This window comes from Mercurialis annua, linkage group LG1-X (genome assembly GCF_937616625.2).
Source record: "Mercurialis annua linkage group LG1-X, ddMerAnnu1.2, whole genome shotgun sequence".
NCBI lineage: Eukaryota > Viridiplantae > Streptophyta > Magnoliopsida > Malpighiales > Euphorbiaceae > Mercurialis > Mercurialis annua.
The window spans coordinates 5,396,595-5,420,709 of NC_065570.1; the positions used below are offsets into that span (position 1 = coordinate 5,396,595).

Below are 24,115 nucleotides of genomic sequence, written 5' to 3' on the forward strand. Positions count from 1 at the left end.
CAGATTCCTCAGTTCTCCAATGGAAGAGGGTATCTCTCCCACCATCTTGTTTCCTCAGTTGAGGAACAGATCCAGATCTGTTCCTCTGAGGAACAGGTCCGGCGATCTGTTCCTCAGAGGAACAGATAAAGATGACCGGAAAATTTCCGGTCATCTTCAAAATGGAGAAGATGACCGGAAAATTTTCCGGCGGTGGTCGGGTGACGGGTCGGTTGGTGGGGTGGTGGTTGGGTCGGTTTTTGGGTTGATAGATTGGTTTATATTAAATTGGGTTGATTTGATTTTTTTTTAAAATTAAATTAGGGGTATTTTGGGTTTTTCAAATTTTTAAGATATATTTCTGACGTGTCAGATGATATGACAGTGTCAGAATTTTTTTTTTAAAATGTCAGTTGACTGAAAAAACGGCGCCAGGGGTATTTTGGTCATATTTCGTCCAAAAGGGGTTTAGTGAGCGCCGACACAAAGTTTAGGGGGTTTAGCGCCCGTTTTTAAACATCAGGGGGTTTAGCGCCCGTACCCCTAAAGTTGAGGGGCCATGGGTGATTATTAGCCTAACAAAACCAATTGATCAATTTTTTTAGAAAAATATACCTATTAATTATAGATGTATAAGAATACTTTTGCCTTGTTGGACAATCATTGAGAAATAGTTTTAGTCAATAAAACAAGGCCTAATTACTTAAAAAAACCCCACCTTGTAATATTTTTTCGTTTATACCATGACCTAGGAAAAAGTTCATTTGTACCATTTTTTCGATTTTTCGTTTTCAACTCTACCCTAAAGTACTAAATTGAACTGTTTTTATTTAGAAAAAAGCTTAAAATAGTCCTTCATTTTTTAACTTATTTGTGTTTTTTCAAATAGAAAAAAGATAATATAACCCTTCTATTTAATTATTTTTAATGTTTTCATCCTTTAATTAATTAAATTGTCTAAAAATAAAATTTTGGGGTACAATTGAAAACGAAAAATCAAAAAAAGGGTACAAATGAACTTTTTCCTAGATCAGGGTATAAACGAAAAAATATTTCAAGGTGGGAGTTTTTTAAGTAATTAGGCCATAAAACAATGTAAAAAGACTTATAGTCATAGGTTAGGTACTATAGGTTATAAAATCATTTTGGGTAATTGATTTTGGAGGTCACTGTACTTTTCAAAAATTGCAAAATGGTGACCGAACTTCAAAACGTAACATTTTAGTTACTATACTATTTGGTTATGTTAAGATAGAAGAATTTTTGGTCACCGAAGAAAAATATTTCGAGTCGATTTTTTGTTGATTGTGTGTATATAAAAAATATAAGGTATTATTTGTCGTAAATAATCAAAATTTGATTACTACATATGTATAATTTGACCTTAAAACACTTAAAAACCTCCCAAAATCACATATTTAAAAGTTTGGTAACCATTTTGTTACGTTTTGAAGTTCGGTCACCATTTTGCAATTCTTGAAAAGTACAGTTACCCCTAGAATCAATTACCCGATTATATATTAGCAAATACATTCATTCTTCTATGTCTATGAACATATATGATACTATATCAGTAAGCAATCAGAAGATGAGTTCATCCATTTTCTCTTACAAGCATCTACGAGGTCCAGACCACGAGCTAGACCTTAAGTTGAGAGCCCCAGTTCCTGGGACCAGCTGCCACGTATGTCATCAGCAAATTACTAGCGGGTATTACACCTGCCGAGACAGTGGCTGTGGATTTGTAGCGCACCGCCAGTGCGCTCCCTGCTGGCCTAGATATGCCGGCCACCCCCAGCATCCACTTTGCTGGTTGAAGTTGGTGCAGCCACCGGACGACACCCATTGTTTGGCATGTCGGAGCGTCTGTTCCACGTGGAGGTATAGGTGCATGCGCTGCCAGGTTGATGTACACCGTCCTTGTATTTTAAAATCAGATGGTGAGCCACGTCGGCCTCCTCTTCCTCAGCCTGCTAATGATATTCTACCTAGAATATACCAGTAATTCCATGATGCCTTCAAATCAGTTTCATGTTTGCTTTTTTGCCGGTTGTTAAGTTTGTATGATCTTTATAGAAGTACGTAATCACAAATAAATTGGGATTTTTGAAATTTTAGTTCTTACTCTTTCGTTTAAGGTATATAATTTTATCACTGCTTTAAAACTAGACTTCTATCATGCTATCCATAGATTAGCCAATCATATTATAACACTTTGAAATGATGATAATATTATAATATCATCATTAAATATATATAAATATATTTATTATATATTAATTACGATTTTATTATTTTAATAAAAAGTTATAATATAATTAGGTTAATTCACATACGATGTGCTGGATTCAGTCTATTTAAGGATCTCTTGCCAAAATAACTCTGCACCGATATATAAAAAAAAATACTCTCGACGTTTAGAGGGTATGATGCATTAAACCCTATCAAATTTTTTAGGTTAATGGGCTGGAAAAAAACCCTGACCTTTGTTTTAGTTTTTAATTCCACCCCGGCGTAGCAATTTTTTCAATTATATTCTATTTTGTATTTTTAGTTTTTAATTGCACCCTGATGCATTAAATTGAACTCTTTTTATTTGGTTAGTATTCAAAATAGATCCTTCATTTTTATTAAAAAACCTAAAAGTCCTTTAATGTTATAAATTATACTAAAAAACCATCTGCTCCTCCTCCGGAAACTAAATAAAAAATAAAAAAAATTAATTTATTTTCATTTTTAGGATTTATTTGAATTTTATTTAAGTTTAAGGATTTGTTTGAATTTAGCCAAATGGAAAAAAGTATGAACTAATCCTTAAATGTATTTGTTTTATATATTTTAGTTTTTATAATAAAAAATTCGTTTAATATTTTTAATTCAGGGTGCAATTGAAAACTAAAAATACAAAATAGGGTATAACTGAAAAAATTGCTACGTTGGGGTGTAATTGAAAATTTTAAAAAAAATCGGGGTTTTTTTCCTGTCTATTAGCCAAATTTTTAGAATTTTTTTTACAAATACCGAAAAAAATAAAAATATTTACAAATATACATGTATTTTTTTTAACAGAAATATAAAAATAACTACAGCAATACAATTTTTTAAAAAATATTTACAAAAATACAACTTTTTTGTATACACATATAATCAGTATATTATCTATATATAATCCGTATATAATACGAATTATATACGAATATTTACGTTTTTCTTAAAGAAAATTCAGATCTATCAGATCTGAAAATTCAATCTGTATATTATCTGTATATAATCCGTATATAATACGAATTATATACGTTTTTTTAAATCAGATCTAAAATTAAATATTCCAGATCTGAAAAACGAAGGAGATGAGGATGAAAACGAATTGAAAATTCAAATCACGAATCATTTACAATAAATCCTAAATTTATACATACAAAAACACAAAAAATTATAGATCTAGACATATAAATCATAGATCTACACATACAAATCATAGATCTACTCATACAAATCATAGACCTACACGTGAGGGAGGATGGCGGCTAGTGCGAGCAGCGAGGAAGCGAGGGAGGGCGGCGGCGGCGATTGCGAGCTTTCAAAATGTATATTTTTTGTAATTATAAATTACGCATTGTCTATATAGTTCTTTAGAGCTAATGTTATATAAATTTACGAACTATACGTGTTTTTTTTCAATTTATTCATTAATTTTAAAACATATCAAACGTATACAAAAAAATTCAATATTTTCTAAATTGATACATGAAGTTATAATATGTTGAATTGAATGTTAAAAATGATTTTCACCTTAAGAACTTAAATCAAGAAATGAGTATCACGCCAAATTATTAATATATTATTATTGATAACTAGCATAGGTGGTGGACCCCGACAGCCAGAAAACTGAGGCTACCGGAGGGCGTATTGCGGGTGAGTTGCGAATCCAAGAGTTTGGCTTGACAATTGTAAAAATACATGCTGCTAATTGTACGACAAACATGACAGGTGATACTAGAAATTAGGGATCACAAAATTATCTAATGATAGACCTGACAATTTTAGACACGACACAATTAAATAATACGACACGATATAAATTTAAACGGATTTGAATTTGGTGTATATGAGTTTGGGTCATAAAGGTGCAATCCGTTTATGACACGATTAATTTCGTGTATAAATAGATTATACACGTCTTTAACTAATTTTAATTAAATATTATTTATTTTGTATAATTTAAATGCTATTAAATTCTTAATTTTAATTAAATTTTTATATTGTATACAATTAAAATAGTATTTGTCTCAAAATATAATAATAATTCTTTTAGTATTATATTAAATAAATTAAAAAAAGTAGTTAAATAATTAAACGGGTTTAAACGTCACTTGATCCATTAACACGTTTAGATAAACGTATTTATACATGTCGTGTCGTGTAACCCATATAATATCCGTGTCGTGTTTAGATTTTATATATCAAACCTGATTAATAATCGTGTCGTGTTTGTGTTTAAGCTAATTGTATTAGTGTGTAAACATGTTTGACCCATATTTATGATCTGCAAACACGAATTGCCAGGTCTATCTACTGGTTCGGGTCTTGTTTATGAACAGAGGCGAAACTAAAAATATCTTACACTTATAAAGGTGGACAATGATATAATTAATTTTTTTATAGATATATTTAATTTATATTAACTGTTAGATATATGTTATATCAAATCAGCACTTTTAATTTAACTGTACTAAAATTTAAAATGTAAATTTTAAAAATGCATTTGAAAGATCTAGCCATTCGAACTAGGTTTCGCTGGTATATAATTAATCTTAATTATTACTGATATAATTAATAAAGAAAAACAAACGGTGGGCAATTACCACCTATTTGCCTAAGGTGGTTTTGTTTACGCATTTTGTAACCTAACCCATGATTGAAAGTCTTTATTTAATGTTTATTAAGTATTGTTAATATCTTTATTGTCGTCAAATAAAGAAGGCGGAATATTGAACTTTTATTTAATACTGCCTCTACGTACCTGCGTTTTGTCTTTCTGCAGATGTACCATATCGATCATAGAAATTGCCCCTTAAGTGAGGAAAAGAGAAAGAAAATGGATAAAATATTTACTATTTGATATTTCTTCAATTAATTAATGAGCTGATAAAGTTATGCTGATGTTTTTTTTTCAATCATTTTCGCTCAACCCATCCAAAAACTTAATACTTTCAATCTTTTTAACTTATTTTATCTCTCTTAAAAATTTGTTATTAAATTGAATTAATAACAGTCTCTTTTGATTAAAAAAATACTTTATTCAATAAGCTCTTATCCTATTTGTTTTCTATTTAATAGATTTGTTTATGTGAAGAAATTATGAGTGTGTAGTTTGAATCACTAATGAGTACGTCATTTCATAAGTAAATGATAGCGAATTGCAGAACAGTCATTCACAAGCGTTTTTTTAACCACTAATAGATCACCTAAGTATAATCTAATTTCTAAAAATTTAAAACTAGAATGAATATATTAACTAAGACTACTGTAATATCTTTCTCATCAGACGACGATATATTCACATTATTCTTCATTGAAAATTTTTCTTGGTGGTTTTGGTCTTCTATTTTATTAAAGTATAATGTTATTGGGTGGCTTCCTTTTCCTAGAAAGTTTCTTAGTTCATGGAAATTTTATCGTCAAGTCAAAAGTTATGCAAGCTTATCTGGGTTTTGGCCATTTGAGAATTGTGTAAAGTAAGGAATAGACGGATTTTTCAGCATGTGGATTTTCATACTATGGTTTGTGTGTGCTTTTGCAGATCGGTGGATTATTACAAAGCTCAGATCCAAATTTCTTTTTATATGGAAATGACGTTTAACGTTCTATTAATTTTATTCTTTTTGTAAAAAATCTTGCTTGGATGTTCCGTTTGTAACTTTTTTGTGATCATTTATCCAAAAAGGAAGAAGGATTTTTATGGCTCGGAAGAAAATAGTTTCGTGTCGCATTTTGGTTGATTGTGTGTGTACATAAAAGGAAAAAAAAGACAAAAATTATCTATTTAGAATTTAGAATTTTTGCTAAGCATATTATGATATTTAAATCTTACCAGCTATTTGGTCCATTTCTTTTTAATTTTTGTCAAATATATCTATGACTCGTTTTTGGTTGATATGTCACAATATTGTTCGTCGACATGTACAAAATTTATCATACACGGTGTACACAATCTTTGCACCATGTCTGCTTCAAATGAATGGTGGATACATTTGACAAATATATAAAAGATGACATGGATCAGACTTATAAATTTAAAGATCATAATATCTTTGGCAAAACATTAAAATTGTGGTAGATAAATTAATTTTTCTACATAAAATTTAAGGTTTTATTTCTCATAAATACTTAAAAAATAATCATCGCATATGCATAATTTGACCGAAAATCACTTAAAAACCTAACAGTATTGATAACGGGACCAGTAATACAAAGGCGGCAAAATAGCCTTACCTACACCGGACCTCACCAGGTCAAGCGAATATGGGAACCCGACACCAAAAGTTTACTATGACCGAATCATAACATGATCATCTTGGAGCAAGACACCAGAGTCAAAGTCAAATCAGAGCTCGACACACTGTTCCCCAACCGAGCTGAACTTTTCTCGTAACAAACTCTAACAGAATCTGACATATAGATGGTTCTATGCGTTGCATATCTTACTCGATAAGCGAGACGTAACAAGAATGTGCCACATCAGCTAACTGATTCTGTGGGGACCAAAGAAGAGCAATGTAAAACAAACAGAACAAATTCTTAAATTATAGAAGTAGATTTATATCTGAAGAATGAACCAAATATTGTTTTTATTTCAGCTTGTGAATTACAGCAAATTACTCAAGTATTTAAACTCAAGTGATAACAAACTTATCCTAAGATAAAGGAATAAAATATCTCGCCAACCTTGCATAAAAGACTCCAACTATGACACCTCATTATTGACCAAGTCTATTCCAAGAAATAAGGAACAGATAATGACTTTAAAACAGTAAATAAATGACAGTAAAATAGCTTAGTAAGCTGCACTAATTTGTAACACTCCCCCTTAGTGCACACTCTCGGTTGATAACTCCAAGTGCAACTCTGAAATTTTCAAACTTGGGCTTTGCTAAAGCTTTTGTGAAGATATCTGCTACTTGGTCATTTGTAGATATTGCCTGCAACTCTAGTTCATGTTCCAGTACCTTCTCACGAATATAGTGATGACGAACTTCAATATGCTTTGTACTAGCATGAAATATTGGATTTGATGCAAGCTTAACCGCACTTTCATTATCGCATTTGATATTAACAGCATAATCAATTTTGCACAACATGTCTTCTAATAACCTCTTCAACCACATACATTCTTGTGCAGCCATAGTTGCTGCCACATATTCAGCTTCTGTGCCTGATAAAGAAACTATAGATTGCTTCTTGCTACACCACAAAATGGCTGCTGAACTAGTGGTAAAACAATAGCCTGAAGTTGAGTGTCTGTCATTTGCATCTCCTGCCCAATCTGCATCAGTAAAGCCAGTTAATAAGAATTCTTCAGCCTTCTTATACATAAGGCCATAATCAAGAGAGCCTTTTACATATTTCAGAATTCTTTTTGCTGTATCCAAGTGAGAGCTTCTTGGACATTGCATAAATTGAGAAACTATTCCAACTGAATAAGAAATCTCAGGTCTTGTGATAGTTAAATAGATTAAACTACCCACAAGTTGTCTGAACTTTCTAGCATCCTTTAATAGTTCTCCTTCATCTTTCATCAACTTGAGATGTGGCTCCATTGGAGTGGATTTTTCTTTTGACTCCCCCATGCCAAAACGCTGCAACAACTCTTTTGCATAACCCTTTTGAGAGACAAAATACCCTTGGTCAAACTTTTCAACCTCCAACCCAAGAAAACAGCCAACCTCCCCCAAGTTCTTCATGTCAAAACGAACAGATAAATCATTCTTTAACATGGAAATTTCAGCTTCATTGTTTCCAGTTATTATCATGTCATCCACATACAACAAGACTAACAAATGCATATCTAATTCTAATTTAATGAACAAACTAGAATCAGCGTCAGAAAGTTTGAAACCACAAAAGATAAAGTATTGAGCAACTTTACCATACCAAGCACGTGGTGCTTGTTTGAGACCATACAACGCCTTCTTCAAAAGACATACGTAGTGGGGGTATTGCTTGGAAACAAATCCTCTTGGCTGCTCCATGAACACTTCTCGATACAATTCTCCATAAAGAAATGCGTTCTTTACATCCAATTTCCACAACTTCCAACTTTTAAAGGCTGCAAGAGAAACTACAGCTCTAACAGTTACCATTTTTGCAACGGGGCTGAAAGTTTCTTCATAGTCCAGCCCGTAACTTTGGGAGAAACCTCGTGCAACCAATCGAGCTTTGAACCTATCGATACTTCCATCCGATTTCTTCTTCAACTTGTAAATCCATTTACATGAAATGGGTTTACAATTTTCTGATTTTTGCACCAACTCCCATGTCTGATTCTTGTTCAATGCTTTAATCTCTTCTTGCATGGCTGCTTCCCAATCTGGATGATCTTTGGCTTCTTCATAAAATTTTGGTTCCTCATTCAATGCTCTAGTGAAGAAACATGAGGTTATAGTGCAATGATTTAGCTGTACCTCATAGTTTTTAAGATAATCAGCTTGCTTCCTTTCCCTTGAAGATCTTCTGGTTATCTGTTCAGCATCTCTCAAACTTGACACATCATTTGTAATTTGAGGTTCATCATTTCTTTGGGTGGCATTATCAGTAGTGGACTGATCAAAAGTATCTTGATCATCATGACCATCATCACTTTGAAGGGTTGGATTTTGAGTTGAATACAACGTTGACACTTCATCAAAAACTACATCTCTGGATGTGATAAACTTCTTTGTATTTGGATCCATACATCTCCATCCTTTTCTGCATGAATCATAGCCAACAAAAATACACTTCTTTGCTTTGGGGTCAAGTTTGGTTCGATTAGTTTTAGGAACATGAACATAACAAATAGAACCAATTAAAAACTCGAAAATAATTGACATTTGGCTTTAAATTATGCAAAAATTCAAAAGGAGCCTTTTCTTTACCCGGCCATGGAGGTAGACGATTTATCACATGACATGCACACTGAATTGTTTCAGCCCAAAGCTCACGAGGAAGATTCTTATCATGTAACCAAGAAAGGCTTGTTGAAGCAAGATGCGCTAACTTCCTCTCTGCCACCCCATTTTGCTGAGGGGTTTTAGGACATGTCATTTGTCGTTGAATGCCACCTTTCTCACAGTATTGGAAGAAATTATCCGACATGAATTCGCCTCCATTGTCGCTTCTCAAACATTTTACTTTTTGGCCAAACTCAGTGTTCACCATATTATTGAATTCAGCAAACTTGGAGAGTGCTTCACTTTTCTCTTTGAAAAAATACACCCAAGTGTATCTTGAAAAATCATCCACCAACACCATGACATATTGATTTCCGCTGTAGCTTGCTGTTTTTGTTGGTCCCATCAGATCTGTATGCACTAATGCAAAAGGAGTTGATCTTCGGTTTGACGAGCTTTTGAAGGGAAGACGATGTGATTTCCCATATTGGCAGCCTTGACAAATCACATTCTCATGAATATTCTTCATTGGTGGTAAACCATCTAACAACTTCTGTGACGCGATTTGCTGCAGTATTTGATAACCCAAATGCCCCAATCGAGCATGCCATATAGCTGCACTGTCAGTCTGACTAGCTTTCTTTACATATGCCTCTCCAACTGATAGGACAAATAACGAGCCTCTTTTATCACCAGTAAGAACAACGTCACCTTCAATATTTCCCACGTTGTCAAGTACCTTCACATCATTTGGACCAAACAAAACATATTTTCCAGAATTAGTAATTTGAGAAACTGAAACTAAATTTTTCTTCAAACCTGGAACATGATAAACATCTTTCAGTTTGATGTTTGCTTGGTCAGCACCAATCTCCACAACACCTTCTTTCGCTACTGGATAAGCCGAATTGTCAGCTGTGACAATTACACGTTCTCCATTATGTTGTCGCAGCTCCGAAAATAATGAATCATTTCCAGTTACATGGTGTGAGCAACCGGAATCAATAATCCATTCCTGCTTGTAATCGACATGGTTGACTTGAGGATGGTCCGGAAATGATTTTGAAGCAGCAGCGTCTCTTCCTCCAATCTCGTCAACAGTAAAACATTGCTCCCAGTTGAGTTCATCATCTTCTTCATCTGCACAAACAACATTTGCTTTGAAAATTTTAGCGCGACAATACCTTTTGATATGCCCAGTTCTCCCGCATCGGTAGCACTTGAAAGATTTGCTATTTTGTGGACTGTCACTACTAGCCTTTTTCTTGCTAGTATTGTCCTCTGCATCATTCCCATTTGGCTTTCCTTTTGAGAACAGAACAGAATCATGATCAGAAAAATCCTTGGCCATTTGTTTAGCCAAAGCCTCTTGATTAGAGAGAAGATTCTCTAATTCTTCGACTGATGGTTGAATGGCCCACCCTTGAATAGAAAGCGTACTCCATCTTTAAACCACGAATGAGAAACCTCCTTACACGAGCTTCACTGATCTTCTCATTCATATCCAATTCAGAAATTTCAGCACAAATATTTTTCACACGCAAGAAATATTCTGAAATTGACATACCTCCTTGCGTTGTCATTGCTAGTTCATTTTCCAAGAATTGCAACCTTGCTGTATTCTTCTTGAAAAATATCCTCTTAAAAGTTTCCCAGACTTGCTTTGGAGAGTTGATATCACGAACGTGATCGATGAACTCCTTGCTAATTGATGTCCTCAAAGCGAACAGAGCCTTCCCGCATTTGATCTTCCATTTCCTCCGTAGCTCATAATTATGATACACAAAATCGCAAGTGTACGATATCGATAAATCAAGGAATATAATGATAAGTAAAAGTCGAACCCACGAGGAATTGAATCTAGTACCAAAATAGTTAACTAATTATTATTTGAACTAACGAATTTGATTGATTTGATTTTTAATTAATTAAACTAAAACTGAAAATAAAATAAGGAAATACGATGATAAAAAGCAAACCTAGAATATTGTTTTCATATGGGCAATCCTTCAAATCTTTGTTCTAATCTCTATCAATCCTAGCTTTAATTATTCTTTGCAATGGCGGATAGATCTAACTTCGTTAACCCCCTATTTCGTAGACGATGCTAACCTATTGTTTATAACCCGATTACCCCGAATCGTCCTTACTGTCACGGCTTAGAGGATAATAGAAAATAACCCGACAATCATAAACAAAGCATTAAGAAAAGTTATCCACACATGCCACGCAACGCAAACATAGTGGACGGACTCATGTTTTATAACTACGTTCTTATTATCTTTTCCAACCAACTTGCTTTAATGACGTTTACTCACAAATCGATTTTTAATCATGTAATTGGTGATCAAGTAATTACAAGCATTAATCTCAATAATAAGAATTGCAAGAATAAAGAAAGATAGAATATTAAATTTCAGATTTGAATTAAACCCATAATACTCACAATATCCTAGATTTAATAAATTTAGCTAGACATAATTGAAGAATTCAATAACTCAAAAGTAATGAACATAATTAAATAATATGAAAGAAAATACTTGAATTAAAAACCTGAAATTATTCGGAACACAAATCTTCGAATCAAAGCTTCGAAGAATTAAGTCTTGAAAATAAACTAAGGACTAAAACGAAATTAATCTAAGATAAATTGTTTGTATAATAGAAAATAATAAAAAACTAGATAGAATACATGATCTTGAGATGTCTTTATATAGTGGAAGAGTCCTTGATGTGTTGCAAGAGTTGTAGTTGAAATCGGATCCAAATCCGCGTTGAAAAAGGATTTTCACGTTTTTAGGTTCGTAGGTAATCCGGGCCAGTTCCTCAATAGTGCCTGGTTCCTAGGAACTCGGCACTTTTGAGGAATTGGCCACAAATGATTCGCAGAAAGTAATCCGGGCCAGTTCCTCAATAGTGCCTGGTTCCTAGGAACTAGACACTTTTGAGGAATTAGGCACTTTTTCCAGCTTTTTTCCAATTTGCTCCAAATTGCTACGCTTCACTCCATACGCATAAATCTACAAAATAAACACCTTTCCAAGCATAATATCCTCAAAAATATGCAATAATACTATATCAAATACTTGGAAAAACCCTATATAAAATATGCGTATCAAACTCCCCCACACTTAGTTTTTTACTTGTCCTCAAGTAAAGTAGCACATTAATTAAATCAAACTTCACAATCCTAGCATAATAAACTTCCCCGAACAAAATTGACATTAAGCGATCAATAACAAGTTGAAATATATCATGAAATCGAATGACCTTAACTTTGATTAATAAAGTGTATTAACTCAAGCTAAACATTTATTCACAAAAATCAATATTACCCATAACTTAATATCAAACACAAAACTCAAATCTATCATTACCAATTAGTACCTAAGAGTTAAAAAGCATCATAAGAACTTTAAATTTCCAACCACACTCAAACTTTAAAACAAACCTTTTTCCTCACAAGATTTCTCTCAATACGCTCATGTATTTGGGGTATGAATTCACTCCTTGCTATCATGATATAAATTGAACCATAGGCTTGCAATTCAAACAAAATTCTACCACTTGAAAATAAATGACAACATGAATCAATGGGTCTTTAATTTTGGTTGTAATGGGGCTAAGGTTCAAGGTAGGATTTAAGGCTTAAATGAGGTTAAATGAGTTAAAAGTTCAAACAATATTTCTTTATCAATCTCAAGACAATACAATCACTAATTTTTCTCATGAAGCCCAAAACAAGAATTCAATTGCTAATTTTTTTTCAAACCAAATTTTTTTCTTTTTCTTTGCTCTATATATTTTTTTTTCTTTTTAGAAGTTTTTTTTTTCTTTTCAATTTCTCTTTGGTTCTTTTCTCTTTTCGCTCATCTTTGAATTTCTTGTCAACTATGTTTAGTGAAACATATGTCTTTTTCTTTCAATTCTCTTGCTCAAAATTTTAACTCATTGGGTTATCAAAAGAGGAAAATAAAAGAAGGATAAAAGGTGTAAACATGTGTATAATAACAAGAAAAGGCTAGGCTCAAATTTGGTTAATCCTAATGGGAAATTGGTAGTTTTTTTAAGTGGGATGGAAAGGGTTTTCTAAATGCACAAATCACACTCATGTCATCACCTATCTCATATGGCCTCAAATTGATTTAGAATTGCAAGTTCTAGCAAATAAATATCAAGTAGCACACTCAAGAAAAAATATTGGTACTTTAGGCTCAAAAATCTCACATTCTTAAGTTTAGTTTGTAAAAAGCATCATGTGATTAGTTTTTCAAAAATTCTCACAAAACTCAAATAAAACCTAAGCAAAATTAATTTTGATAAGAGTTGAAATTTTGGCTATCTTTAAATCACAAGTAATATAGAATTTTGTGTTTAAATGTTATGCTCAAAAGTTAATAAAAATTATTAAAATAAAACCAAGCTCATGATTTCAATCAAATACTTTCAACAAACTTAATGATATCATAATTTCAACTTGACACGGGGATATCTAAACATGCTTCTCAAGTTCCATTTGATCAATTAATGAACTATCATACTTTTTGACAATCAAAAACTAAGTTCAAAAACTAAAGTTTTCTCAAAATTCTATATTCTACTAAAAACAGAAAATAACTAAACAACACAAATCACCCCCTAAATAAAAATTTTCATTGTCCTCAATGATAGCCACAACCAAATCAAACAATAGAAAAAATATATTGAGAAGTGAAAGAAACACATACCTCACGCCTCCGGAGAATGGGGTGGTGAGTCAATCATAACATTTAGTGCGCGAAAACAAGCCGCCCACTTCCGATTCGCCCTCCTTTGCTCTCTCCTCATTTCATTCACCGATGTATCAACTTGTCGCAAGGTGTTATCCATAGCGGTAAGCCTCGTATCCATAAGTTGGTTAGATGCTTCCAAATCACCAACATGCCTAAGAATCTCCTCCGTTCCCGCACGCCTTTCACGCCTTGGAACCCTACCTATCTCAACATGTTCTTCCGAAATGTTACTAGGCTCACCGTCATCACCTTCTACTTCCTCTTCACTATCATCTTCTTGTCCGCCTCTCGATAACTTCACCGCTTTTCGCTCAACATAAGGCTTGAAATTCCCATTAGCATCTAGTAACTCCGCTCTCCTAAGAAAAAGAGGACTAATATATTCTTCATCATACTTTGTCATTCCGTTTACCCAAGCCTCATCGTTCAACAACCCTAGGGCTTGGGCAATAGCGGTGACAAAGTGACCGTTGCCAATACGGTACTTTCCATGATTCGCAATATTCACAAAAGTATGAAAAATATAATAAGCAAAATTAACTTTAGGAGCGGCTTTTTATGCTAAAGGGGCTATAGCAAGAAGTTCTTCTTTTGAAACCTTGTTTGATTCGCGTTTTCCATAAATTGTGTGGCAAAGGAATTTATGGACTAAGAGAATCGAATGGTTTTTAATAAGTGCATTAGAACCTCTTTGTCCTTTCGGAACGGGTACATCCGAAAGCGAATTCCATACATTAGCGCTATCAAAACCCTTAGGATAATCAACTATCCCCTTTTTAGGCACAAAAAAATTAGAATGCATAAAAGTATAATCAATCTCATAATTTACTCCACGCATTCTAAACGAAAGATTTTTGCCATTTTTAGCCGAAAAACAAACCGAAGTAAAAAATTCTAGAGAGAGCTCTCTATAAACTTTAAACTTAGTCTTACTAAACTCTAGCAATTCTAATTTATTCAGACAAGAGTTCAATTCATTAGCTAAACCTAATCTATCAAGCAAAACATCATCAAAGTACTTAGGCATAGTGAAAATTCTATCTCTAAGGCTTTTAAAGCGCTTACCTTCTTCTTCGGAGAAGATGGGGAAAGAAGCTCCCAAACCCGGTCCAAAGTCATCCACTTCTTCCCCTTCAATGAAATTAGAAGTGTTAGCCTTTCCTTTTCCCTTTCCTTTGGCGGTGCTTTTAACTTTTGGCATGGTTAATAACCTAGAATTGAAGATAGAATGAAGAAATTTGAAGATGGAAAGTGTTAATTTGATGCTTAGAATGTTTAATTCTAGAGAGAGAAAGCTAGGGTTTTCAATTTTAGAAAGAGAAAAAGAGTTTGGAGAAGAAGAAGAGGGGTGGGTAAGTTTTAAAGAAAAGAAAAAAAAAGAAAAAAAAAATTCAAAAAAATCGTACAGCTATGGGGGGAAAAAAAAATGCCTGCCGAGTTGGGCAATAATGCCGCTCGGCAGGGGTGGGAACTCGCCAGGACGAGTTCCCAGATGGGACTGCCGGGCGAGTTCCATGGAACTGCCGGGCGGCAGTTCCTAGGAACTCGTCTGGCTTCTCGTCAGAACTGTTCCTGGGCGAGTTCCCAGGAACTGCCGAACGGCAGTTCCTTGGAACTCGCCAAGGAACAGCTCTGCCTGGGGAACTGCCGAGTTCCCCTAAACTGCCGAACGGCAGTTTTGGGGAACTCGGCAGTTCCTCATGAGCTGCTAATTAAAAAAAAAATTAAAAAAATAAATTTTTTTTTTTGAATAAAATAAAATAACAATCTAGGTAACAAAATAAGAAGAAAATAAGAAGAATACGTGAGTTGCCTCTCACAAAGCGCTCTTTTATAGTCAATAGCTTGACTTTACCTCCCATTTAATCGAAAAGAGCAACGGTTTCGGTGTTATCAACACCTTCATCATGATACACTTTAAGTCTTTGACCATTCACCTTGAATTTGTGATCCGTACCTTCGATTTCTATTGCACCATGTGGAAAGACTTGAGTAATGGTGAATGGACCTGACCAACGTGATGATAACTTACCCGGAAATAGTCTAAGGCGAGACTTAAAAAGAAGCACTTTTTGTCCAACCTTGAATTCACGAGATTGAATATGCTTGTCGTGCCACCTTTTAGTACGTTCCTTGTATATCCGGGCGTTTTCATAAGCATGAAGGCGAATCTCTTCCATCTCACTCAATTGTAAAAGTCTCTTTTTCCCTACGGCCCCCGCTTCAAAATTTAGCAATTTCATCGCCCAATACGCTTTGTGCTCAAGTTCCACCGGAAGGTGACATGCTTTACCAAACACCCCTCGATATGGTGACATACCAAGAGGTGTTTTAAAAGCCGTTCTATAAGCCCAAAGAGCATCATCGAGCTTAGATGCCCAATCTTTCCGTGAAGAGTTGACCGTTGCTTCCAAGATCCGCTTGATTTCTCGATTAGAGACTTCCACTTGTCCACTAGTTTGCGGGTGATAAGGTATACCTACACGATGAGAAACACCATACTTGGAAAGAAGAGTGGTCATATAGCGATTACAAAAATGGGATCCGCCATCACTAATAATTGTGCGAGGGACACCAAAACGAGTAAAAATATTTTTCTTTAAAAAATTTAGCACATGTTTTGACTCGTTTGATGGTAAAGCAATGGCCTCCACCCATTTAGAAACATAATCCACCGCCACAAGAATGTACATGTTTCCATATGATGATGGAAAAGGTCCCATAAAATCAATTCCCCAAACGTCGAACAATTCGACTTCCAAAATGTTGTTTAGTGGCATCTCATTCCTCTTGGATATGTTTCCCATTCGTTGACATCTATCACATGACATCACATACTTATGGGTATCTTTAAACAACGAGGGCCAATAAAAGCCACTTTGAAGTACTTTAGCCGCCGTTCGAGACGGACCAAAGTGACCTCCACATTCTAAAGCATGACAATGATTTAAAATACTTTTTACCTCCTCCCTAGGCACACATCTCCTAATGATTTGGTCGGAACAATACTTGTACAAGTATGGTTCATCCCAATAGTAATGCTTGACATCATGCATAAATTTTTTCTTTTGTTGATAAGTCAAGTCATTAGGAAGAACTTTGCATGCTAGAAAATTTGCAAAATCAGAAAACCAAGGTACCTCACTTGTAGAATGTTGGATGGCGAATAGTTGTTCATCGGGGAATGATTCGTTGATTGGAGGTTCATTGTTTGGATCATCCTCACGCTCAAGTCTAGATAGGTGATCCGCTACAAGATTTTCCGCTCCGCTCTTGTCTTTAATCTCAAGATCGAATTCCTGCAATAAAAGAATCCAACGAATTAGTCGAGGTTTAGCTTCCTTCTTAGTAAGAAGATACCGGATTGCCGCATGATCGGTGAAAACAATTGTCTTTGATCCCATCAAATATGACCGAAATTTGTCAAAAGCAAAGACAATAGCTAATAATTCCTTCTCCGTTGTGGCGTAATTCATTTGAGCATCATTGAGAGTGCGACTTCCATAAGCGATAACATGCAATCGCTTATCCCTTCTTTGGCCTAAAACAGCCCCGACCGCGTAATCGCTAGCATCACACATCAACTCGAATGGAAGATTCCAATCCGGGGCGATGATTATAGGTGCTGAAATTAACTCCTTCTTAATTCGATTAAAGGCACCTAAACATTCTTTGTCAAATTCAAAAGTCACATCTTTATTCAAGAGATGGCAAAGAGGTTTAGTAATCTTGGAAAAATCTTTTATGAATCTTCTATAAAAACCCGCATGTCCAAGAAAACTACGGATGCCTTTTACCGAAATAGGAGGGGGTAAACTTTCAATCACCTCAATCTTTGCCTTGTCCACTTCAATTCCTTTTTCAGAAATTTTATGCCCAAGAACAATTCCTTCTTTCACCATGAAGTGACACTTCTCCCAATTTAAAACAAGGTTCGTTTCCTCACATCGCTGCAATACTTGAGAGAGGTTAGCTAAACAATGATCAAAAGAAGAACCAAAAACAGAAAAATCATCCATAAACACTTCTATAAATTTTTCAATCATATCGGAAAAAATGGACATCATACACCTTTGAAAGGTCGCCTGTGCATTACATAATCCAAAAGGCATTCTCCTATAAGCAAAAGTGCCATATGGACAAACAAAAGTGGTTTTCTCTTGATCTTGAGGTGAAATAGGAATTTGCATATAGCCCGAATATCCATCTAAGAAGCAATAATAGGCGTGCCCCGCGAGTCGTTCTAACATTTGATCAATGAAGGGTAAAGGAAAGTGGTCTTTTCGGGTGGCTTTATTTAACTTACGATAGTCAATACAAACACGCCAACCCGTGACTTTCCTAGTGGGAATCAACTCATGTTTGTCATTCTCAATGACGGTTGTGCCACCCTTTTTAGGTACGACTTGCACGGGGCTCACCCACTTGCTATCCGAGATAGGATAAATAATTCCTGCATCTAAAAGTTTAATAATCTCACTTTTAACCACTTCTTTCATATTAGGATTTAACCTACGTGAGTGCTCAATAGTGGGTGAGTGAGAGTCTTCCATGAGAATTTTATGCATGCAAAGAGAAGGACTAATTCCTTTAATGTCGGATATGCTCCAACCTATGGACTTAATGTGAGTTCTCAAAACATGCAAAAGACTAGTTTCTTCCACTTCGCTTAAAGATGAAGAAATAATGACCGGCAAAGTGGAGTTATCTCCTAGGAAGACATACTTTAAGTGCATGGGCAATTGTTTAAGCTCAAGCTTAGGTGGACATGCAATAGATGGTAAGGCCGGTTGTGATTCCCTATGAAGTATTTCATAAATGTGCTCTTCATTACCATGTTTTTCACAAGGACTCACCTCATGATCATCAAAAATCACATCATGCAAAGGTTCATGTTCTATATCAACATATTCATCTACACAATGGTCAATAATGTCTACACGCAAGCAATCCTCATATTCCATGGGATATTTCAAAGAAGAATACATTTCAAAAATTACCTCTTCTTGACCTACTCTCAAGGTCAACTTACCTCCTTCCACATCTATGATGGCTTTGCTAGTTGCAAGGAAAGGTCTACCCAAGAGGAGTGGAACTTCTTTATCTTCCTCCATGTCAAGGATAATAAAATCAATAGGAAATATGAATTTATCGACTTTGATTAGGATATCTTCAAGTACTCCACTTGGGTAAGTAATTGACTTGTCCGCCAATTGTAGAGAAACGGTAGTGTTCCTCATCTCCTTCACCATACCTAATTTCCTGCAAATAGACAAAGGCATTAAATTAATGCCTGCACCAAGATCACAAAGTACCTTACCAAATTCCGTTTCGCCAATGATGCATGGAATAGTGAAGCTTCCCGGATCTTTCGCCTTTTGAGGAAGCTTGTTTTGAATGAGTGCGCTACATTCTTCGGTTTGCGTGACCGTTCCCACATCATCAAATTTTTGCTTATTTGAGATGATTTCTTTCAAGTATTTAGCATACTTAGGCATTTGGGAAATTGCCTCGGTAAGCGAAATGTTGATGTGAATCTTGCGGAACATGTCAAGAAATTTGGAGAAATTCTTGTCATCTTCTACTTTCTTCACCCTTTGAGGATAAGGAAGTTTAGGAACATATGGCTTCAAAATTACTTCCTCTCCCTTTTCTTCCGACTTGCCGATCTTGTCGCTTTCCTTCTCTATTACCACCTCATTAGGAACTTTTGGTCCCTCTAGTATGGTTCCGCTCCTCAAAGTAATTTCCTTAGCTTGTTCCTTTGGATTGACCTCGGTGTTGCTAGGCAAAGACCCATTGGTGCGAGTAGACATGGAAAGTGCTAGTTGACCAATTTGATTCTCCAATGATTTGATGGAAGCTTGTTGGTTTTGGAGAAGCGAATCGGTCTTTTGCATGTGTTGCATTAACATGTCTTCCAAACTTGGTCTCCTTGGTTCTTGAGGTTGAGTTTGAAATCCGGGTGGAGGCCTCACCACATTTTGAGTGTTGCTCCATGAAAAATTTGGGTGATTTTTCCACCCCGGATTGTAGGTATTAGAGTAGGGATTATTTTGGCCTCTTCCTTGATTAGCCACATAATTGGCTTGCTCCATCCCTTGTACCACGTGAGCATTGTTCATGCTACAATCTTCCATGACGTGATTTCCACCACAAAGGCAACATGTAATTTGCGGAATCGCCAATTTGTCGATTTTCTTGGTTAGAGCTTCCACCTTGGCATCTAAAGCTGAAATAGCTTCGACTTCATGGACTCCAACCGGTTTGCGAATTGAGGACCGCTCATAATTGTTGGCCGCCATGGTTTCAATCAAGGCATTGCATTCCTTGGGCTCCTTTGCTCTAAAACTCCCCCCGGACGCCGCATCAAGCATCATCCTTGTTGCTCCGTTTAGCCCGTTGAAGAAAGTTTCTACCACTAGCCAATCCGGAACTCCATGATGAGGGCACTTCCTTAGGTACTCGTTGAACCGTTCCCAAGCTTCATAGAGGCTCTCCAAGTCTTGTTGAGCAAATGTGGTAATAGCCATGCGAAGCTTCGCCGTTTTTGAAGGAGGATAAAACTTCTCCAAAAACTTTTTAGCTAGATCTTCCCACTTAGTGATGGTACCTCGAGGCAAATTTTGTAACCAATTCTTGGCCTTATCCTTCAAAGAGAATGGAAATAAAATGAGATAAATTGCCTCATCTGGTACCCCATTCATTTTGAAGGTGTTGCATAATTCCAAGAAGCTCATAATATGCTCATAAGGATCATCACTAGGCAACCCATTGAATGAGAGGTTGTGAGTGATCATTTGAATGAACGCCGGCTTGATCTCGAAGTTATTTGCGGCGACATGAGGTCTAGCAATGCCCGTTGTGGCGTCATCAAGAGATGGTAACATGTGATGTTTGAGAGATCTATCTTCCTCCATTGTTCCGAGTTCGAATGTGTCAAAATTCAACTCAAAACTTTCTTGTTCAATAGTAAACTCAATACGCCGAAGTGCCCTTTGTGCGGAGATTCGCTCTTTCCGTTGCTTATTTAGTTTCTTGCAAGTTTTCTCAATCTCGGGATTAAAAGGCAATAATTCCTTATCCTTTGAACTTCGCATAAACTAAAGAGCAACAATAGACCTACACACCAAAAACACAAAAACGCCAAAGCGTGAAAACTGAATATAAAAACAGAAAATAAAAGGTGTCCAAAGCAATAATTAATTAAGTTGTATTGATATAAATATCAATTCCCCGGCAACGGCGCCAAAAACTTGATACACAAAATCGCAAGTGTACGATATCGATAAATCAAGGAATATAATGATAAGTAAAAGTCGAACCCACGAGGAATTGAATCTAGTAACAAAATAGTTAACTAATTATTATTTGAACTAACGAATTTGATTGATTTGATTTTTAATTAATTAAACTAAAACTGAAAATAAAATAAGGAAATACGATGATAAAAAGCAAACCTAGAATATTGTTTTCATATGGGCAATCCTTCAAATCTTTATTCTAATCTCTATCAATCCTAGCTTTAATTATTCTTTGCAATGGCGGATAGATCTAACTTCGTTAACCCCCTATTTCGTAGACGATGCTAACCTATTGTTTATAACCCGATTACCCCGAATCGTCCTTACTGTCACGGCTTAGAGGATAATAGAAAATAACCCGACAATCATAAACAAAGCATTAAGAAAAGTTATCCACACATGCCACGCAACGCAAACATAGTGGACGGACTCATGTTTTATAACTACGTTCTTATTATCTTTTCCAACCAACTTGCTTTAATGACGTTTACTCACAAATCGATTTTTAATCATGTAATTGGTGATCAAGTAATTACAAGCATTAATCCCAATAATAAAAATTGCAAGAATAAAGAAAGATAGAATATTAAATTTTAGATTTGAATTAAACCCATACTACTCACAATATCCTAGATTTAATAAATTTATCTAGACATAATTGAAGAATTCAATAACTCAAAAGTAATGAACATAATTAAATAATATGAAAGAAAATACTTGAATTAAAAACCTGAAATTATTCGGAACACAAATCTTCGAATCAAAGCTTCGAAGAATTAAGTCTTGAAAATAAACTAATAACTAAAACGAAATTAATCTAAGATAAATTGTTTGTAAAATAGAAAATAATAAAAAAACTAGATAGAATACATGATCTTGAGATGTCTTTATATAGTGGAAGAGTCCTTGATGCGTTGCAAGAGTTGTAGTTGAAATCGGATCCAAATCCGCGTTGAAAAAGGATTTTCACGTTTTTAGGTTCGTAGGTAATCCGGGCCAGTTCCTCAATAGTGCCTGGTTCCTAGGAACTCGGCACTTTTGAGGAATTGGCCATAAATGATTCGCAGAAAGTAATCCGGGCCAGTTCCTCAATAGTGCCTGGTTCCTAGGAACTAGACACTTTTGAGGAACTAGGCACTTTTTCCAGCTTTTTTCCAATTTGCTCCAAATTGCTACGCTTCACTCCATACGCATAAATCTACAAAATAAACACCTTTCCAAGCATAATATCCTCAAAAATATGCAATAATACTATATCAAATACTTGGAAAAACCCTATATAAAATATGCGTATCAAATTATCAGGAGTATCAACTGGAATCTCAGCATCGGAACCAGCAACTAGTTCCCACAAGTCTTGCCCTTGAAGATAAGCCTCCATACACATTCTCCAGTACTTGTAGTTTGTTCCCACAAGTTTCTCCACACCATTATGTGTGCTAGCGTTACTTCCTCCGTTAACAAACTCCATAGAGTATAACACGAATTTTCTGTTAAAAAATTAATAAGAACCTAAGTCAAGCTCTGATACCATAAAACAAACAGAACAAATTCTTAAAGTATAGAAGTAGATTTATATCTGAAGAATGAATCAAATATTGTTTTTATTTCAGCTTGTCAATACAGCAAATTACTCAAGTATTTAAATTCAAGTGATAACAAACTTATCCTAAGATAAAGGAATAAAATATCTCGCCAACCTTGCATAAAAGACTCCAACTATGACACCTCATTATTGACCAAGTCTATTCCAAGAAATAAGGAACAGATAATGACTTTAAAACAGTAAATAAATGACAGTAAAATAGCTTAGTAAGTTGCACTAATTTGTAACACAATGATCCACTGGAGAATACGTGTACTAGATAAAACCATATAAATTACCTTATGGACAAACCCTAAAAAGTACTTCTTTTTTGCTCTACACTTTTTCTTTTCTCTCTTTTTCTTCTTTTTCTTCCCCACAAAATACTGACTAGATCGTCGGCGCAAATTGCCGGTGTCCCGCACCGGTATTTCGTTTGACCTTCTGTGCTCATTTTCTTATCTACTCAGGTATCTCTGATCGGACCAAGCGGCAGTGATTTATCAAGTATTATTATAAATATGAAAGTTTAGTGATTATTTTATTATGGTTTAAACTTTAATGTTTGATCATCAGTTTGCTATTTTTGAAAACCGTGTCTCCAAAATAAATTACTTGTTCCATGACCTTCTACATTTGCACAAAGACAAATATGCAGGTACGGAGAAACCAGTATTAATTTGAAGAAAAATATGATAAACAAAAGCAATAATTAGTCAATAAAACATTAAACAAAGACTGATAATGGTGGGTTAGGTTACAGATTGCTTCCCTATAAAAAGTCTAAATAATTTCCCGTTTCAAATTCGCAAATAAAATCAATCATCAATATTCAGTAAGCAATCAGAAGATGAGTTCTGGCATCTTCTCTTACAGGCATGTACGGGGAGCAGACCACAAACTAGATCTTACGTCGCGATCCATAATTCCTAGGTTCAGCTGCGACTGCGATGTGTGTGGTCAGCCAATAACTGGTGGTTCTAAGTATTACAGATGCGGAGCGAGTCAGTGTAAATTCGCAGCTCACCAGCACTGCGCCCCTCAGTGGCCTCAGTTTTCCGGCCACCGCCGACACCCTCATTGCAAGCTGGAGTTGGTGCTGCCGTCGAGCAACACCAATTGTTTTGCATGTGGCGACGTCTGTATTACTTGGAGGTATAGGTGCATTCGCTGCCACGTCGATCTTCACCGTCCTTGTATTTTAGGACAAGATGGTCGGCCACGTCCCCCTCCTGACGTTGTTGTAGGTTCATTAAATCAGTAAATAGTGGGTTCTTGAATAAGACGTGCTCTCTCTCAATTTTAGACAGAAAAAAGAATTAA

The 24,115-nt window shown here is 35.2% G+C and overlaps 2 protein-coding genes and 1 non-coding gene across 3 annotated transcripts; 2 read left to right on the forward strand and 1 right to left on the reverse strand.

Annotated features, from left to right (window-relative positions):
* The first annotated feature begins 1,528 nt into the window (after window positions 1-1,528).
* Window positions 1,529-1,984, forward strand: LOC126682051 (protein VACUOLELESS GAMETOPHYTES-like). The gene has a single exon (XM_050377628.1). The coding sequence runs from the start codon at window positions 1,529-1,531 to the stop codon at window positions 1,982-1,984; it is 456 nt and encodes a 151-aa protein (XP_050233585.1).
* A 13,781-nt stretch (window positions 1,985-15,765) lies between these two features.
* Window positions 15,766-22,678, reverse strand: LOC126682206 (uncharacterized). Its single transcript, XM_050377841.1, has 4 exons — window positions 22,472-22,678; window positions 22,328-22,405; window positions 18,234-21,006; window positions 15,766-17,759 (listed from the first exon to the last, which is right to left on the reverse strand). Exons 1-4 carry the CDS (start codon window positions 22,676-22,678, stop codon window positions 15,766-15,768), a joined length of 5,052 nt encoding a protein of 1,683 aa, XP_050233798.1.
* Window positions 20,339-20,445, forward strand: LOC126666437 (small nucleolar RNA R71). The gene has a single exon (XR_007637937.1). It is a non-coding gene; the product is annotated as a small nucleolar RNA R71 (small nucleolar RNA).
* Window positions 22,679-24,115: the final 1,437 nt, after the last annotated feature.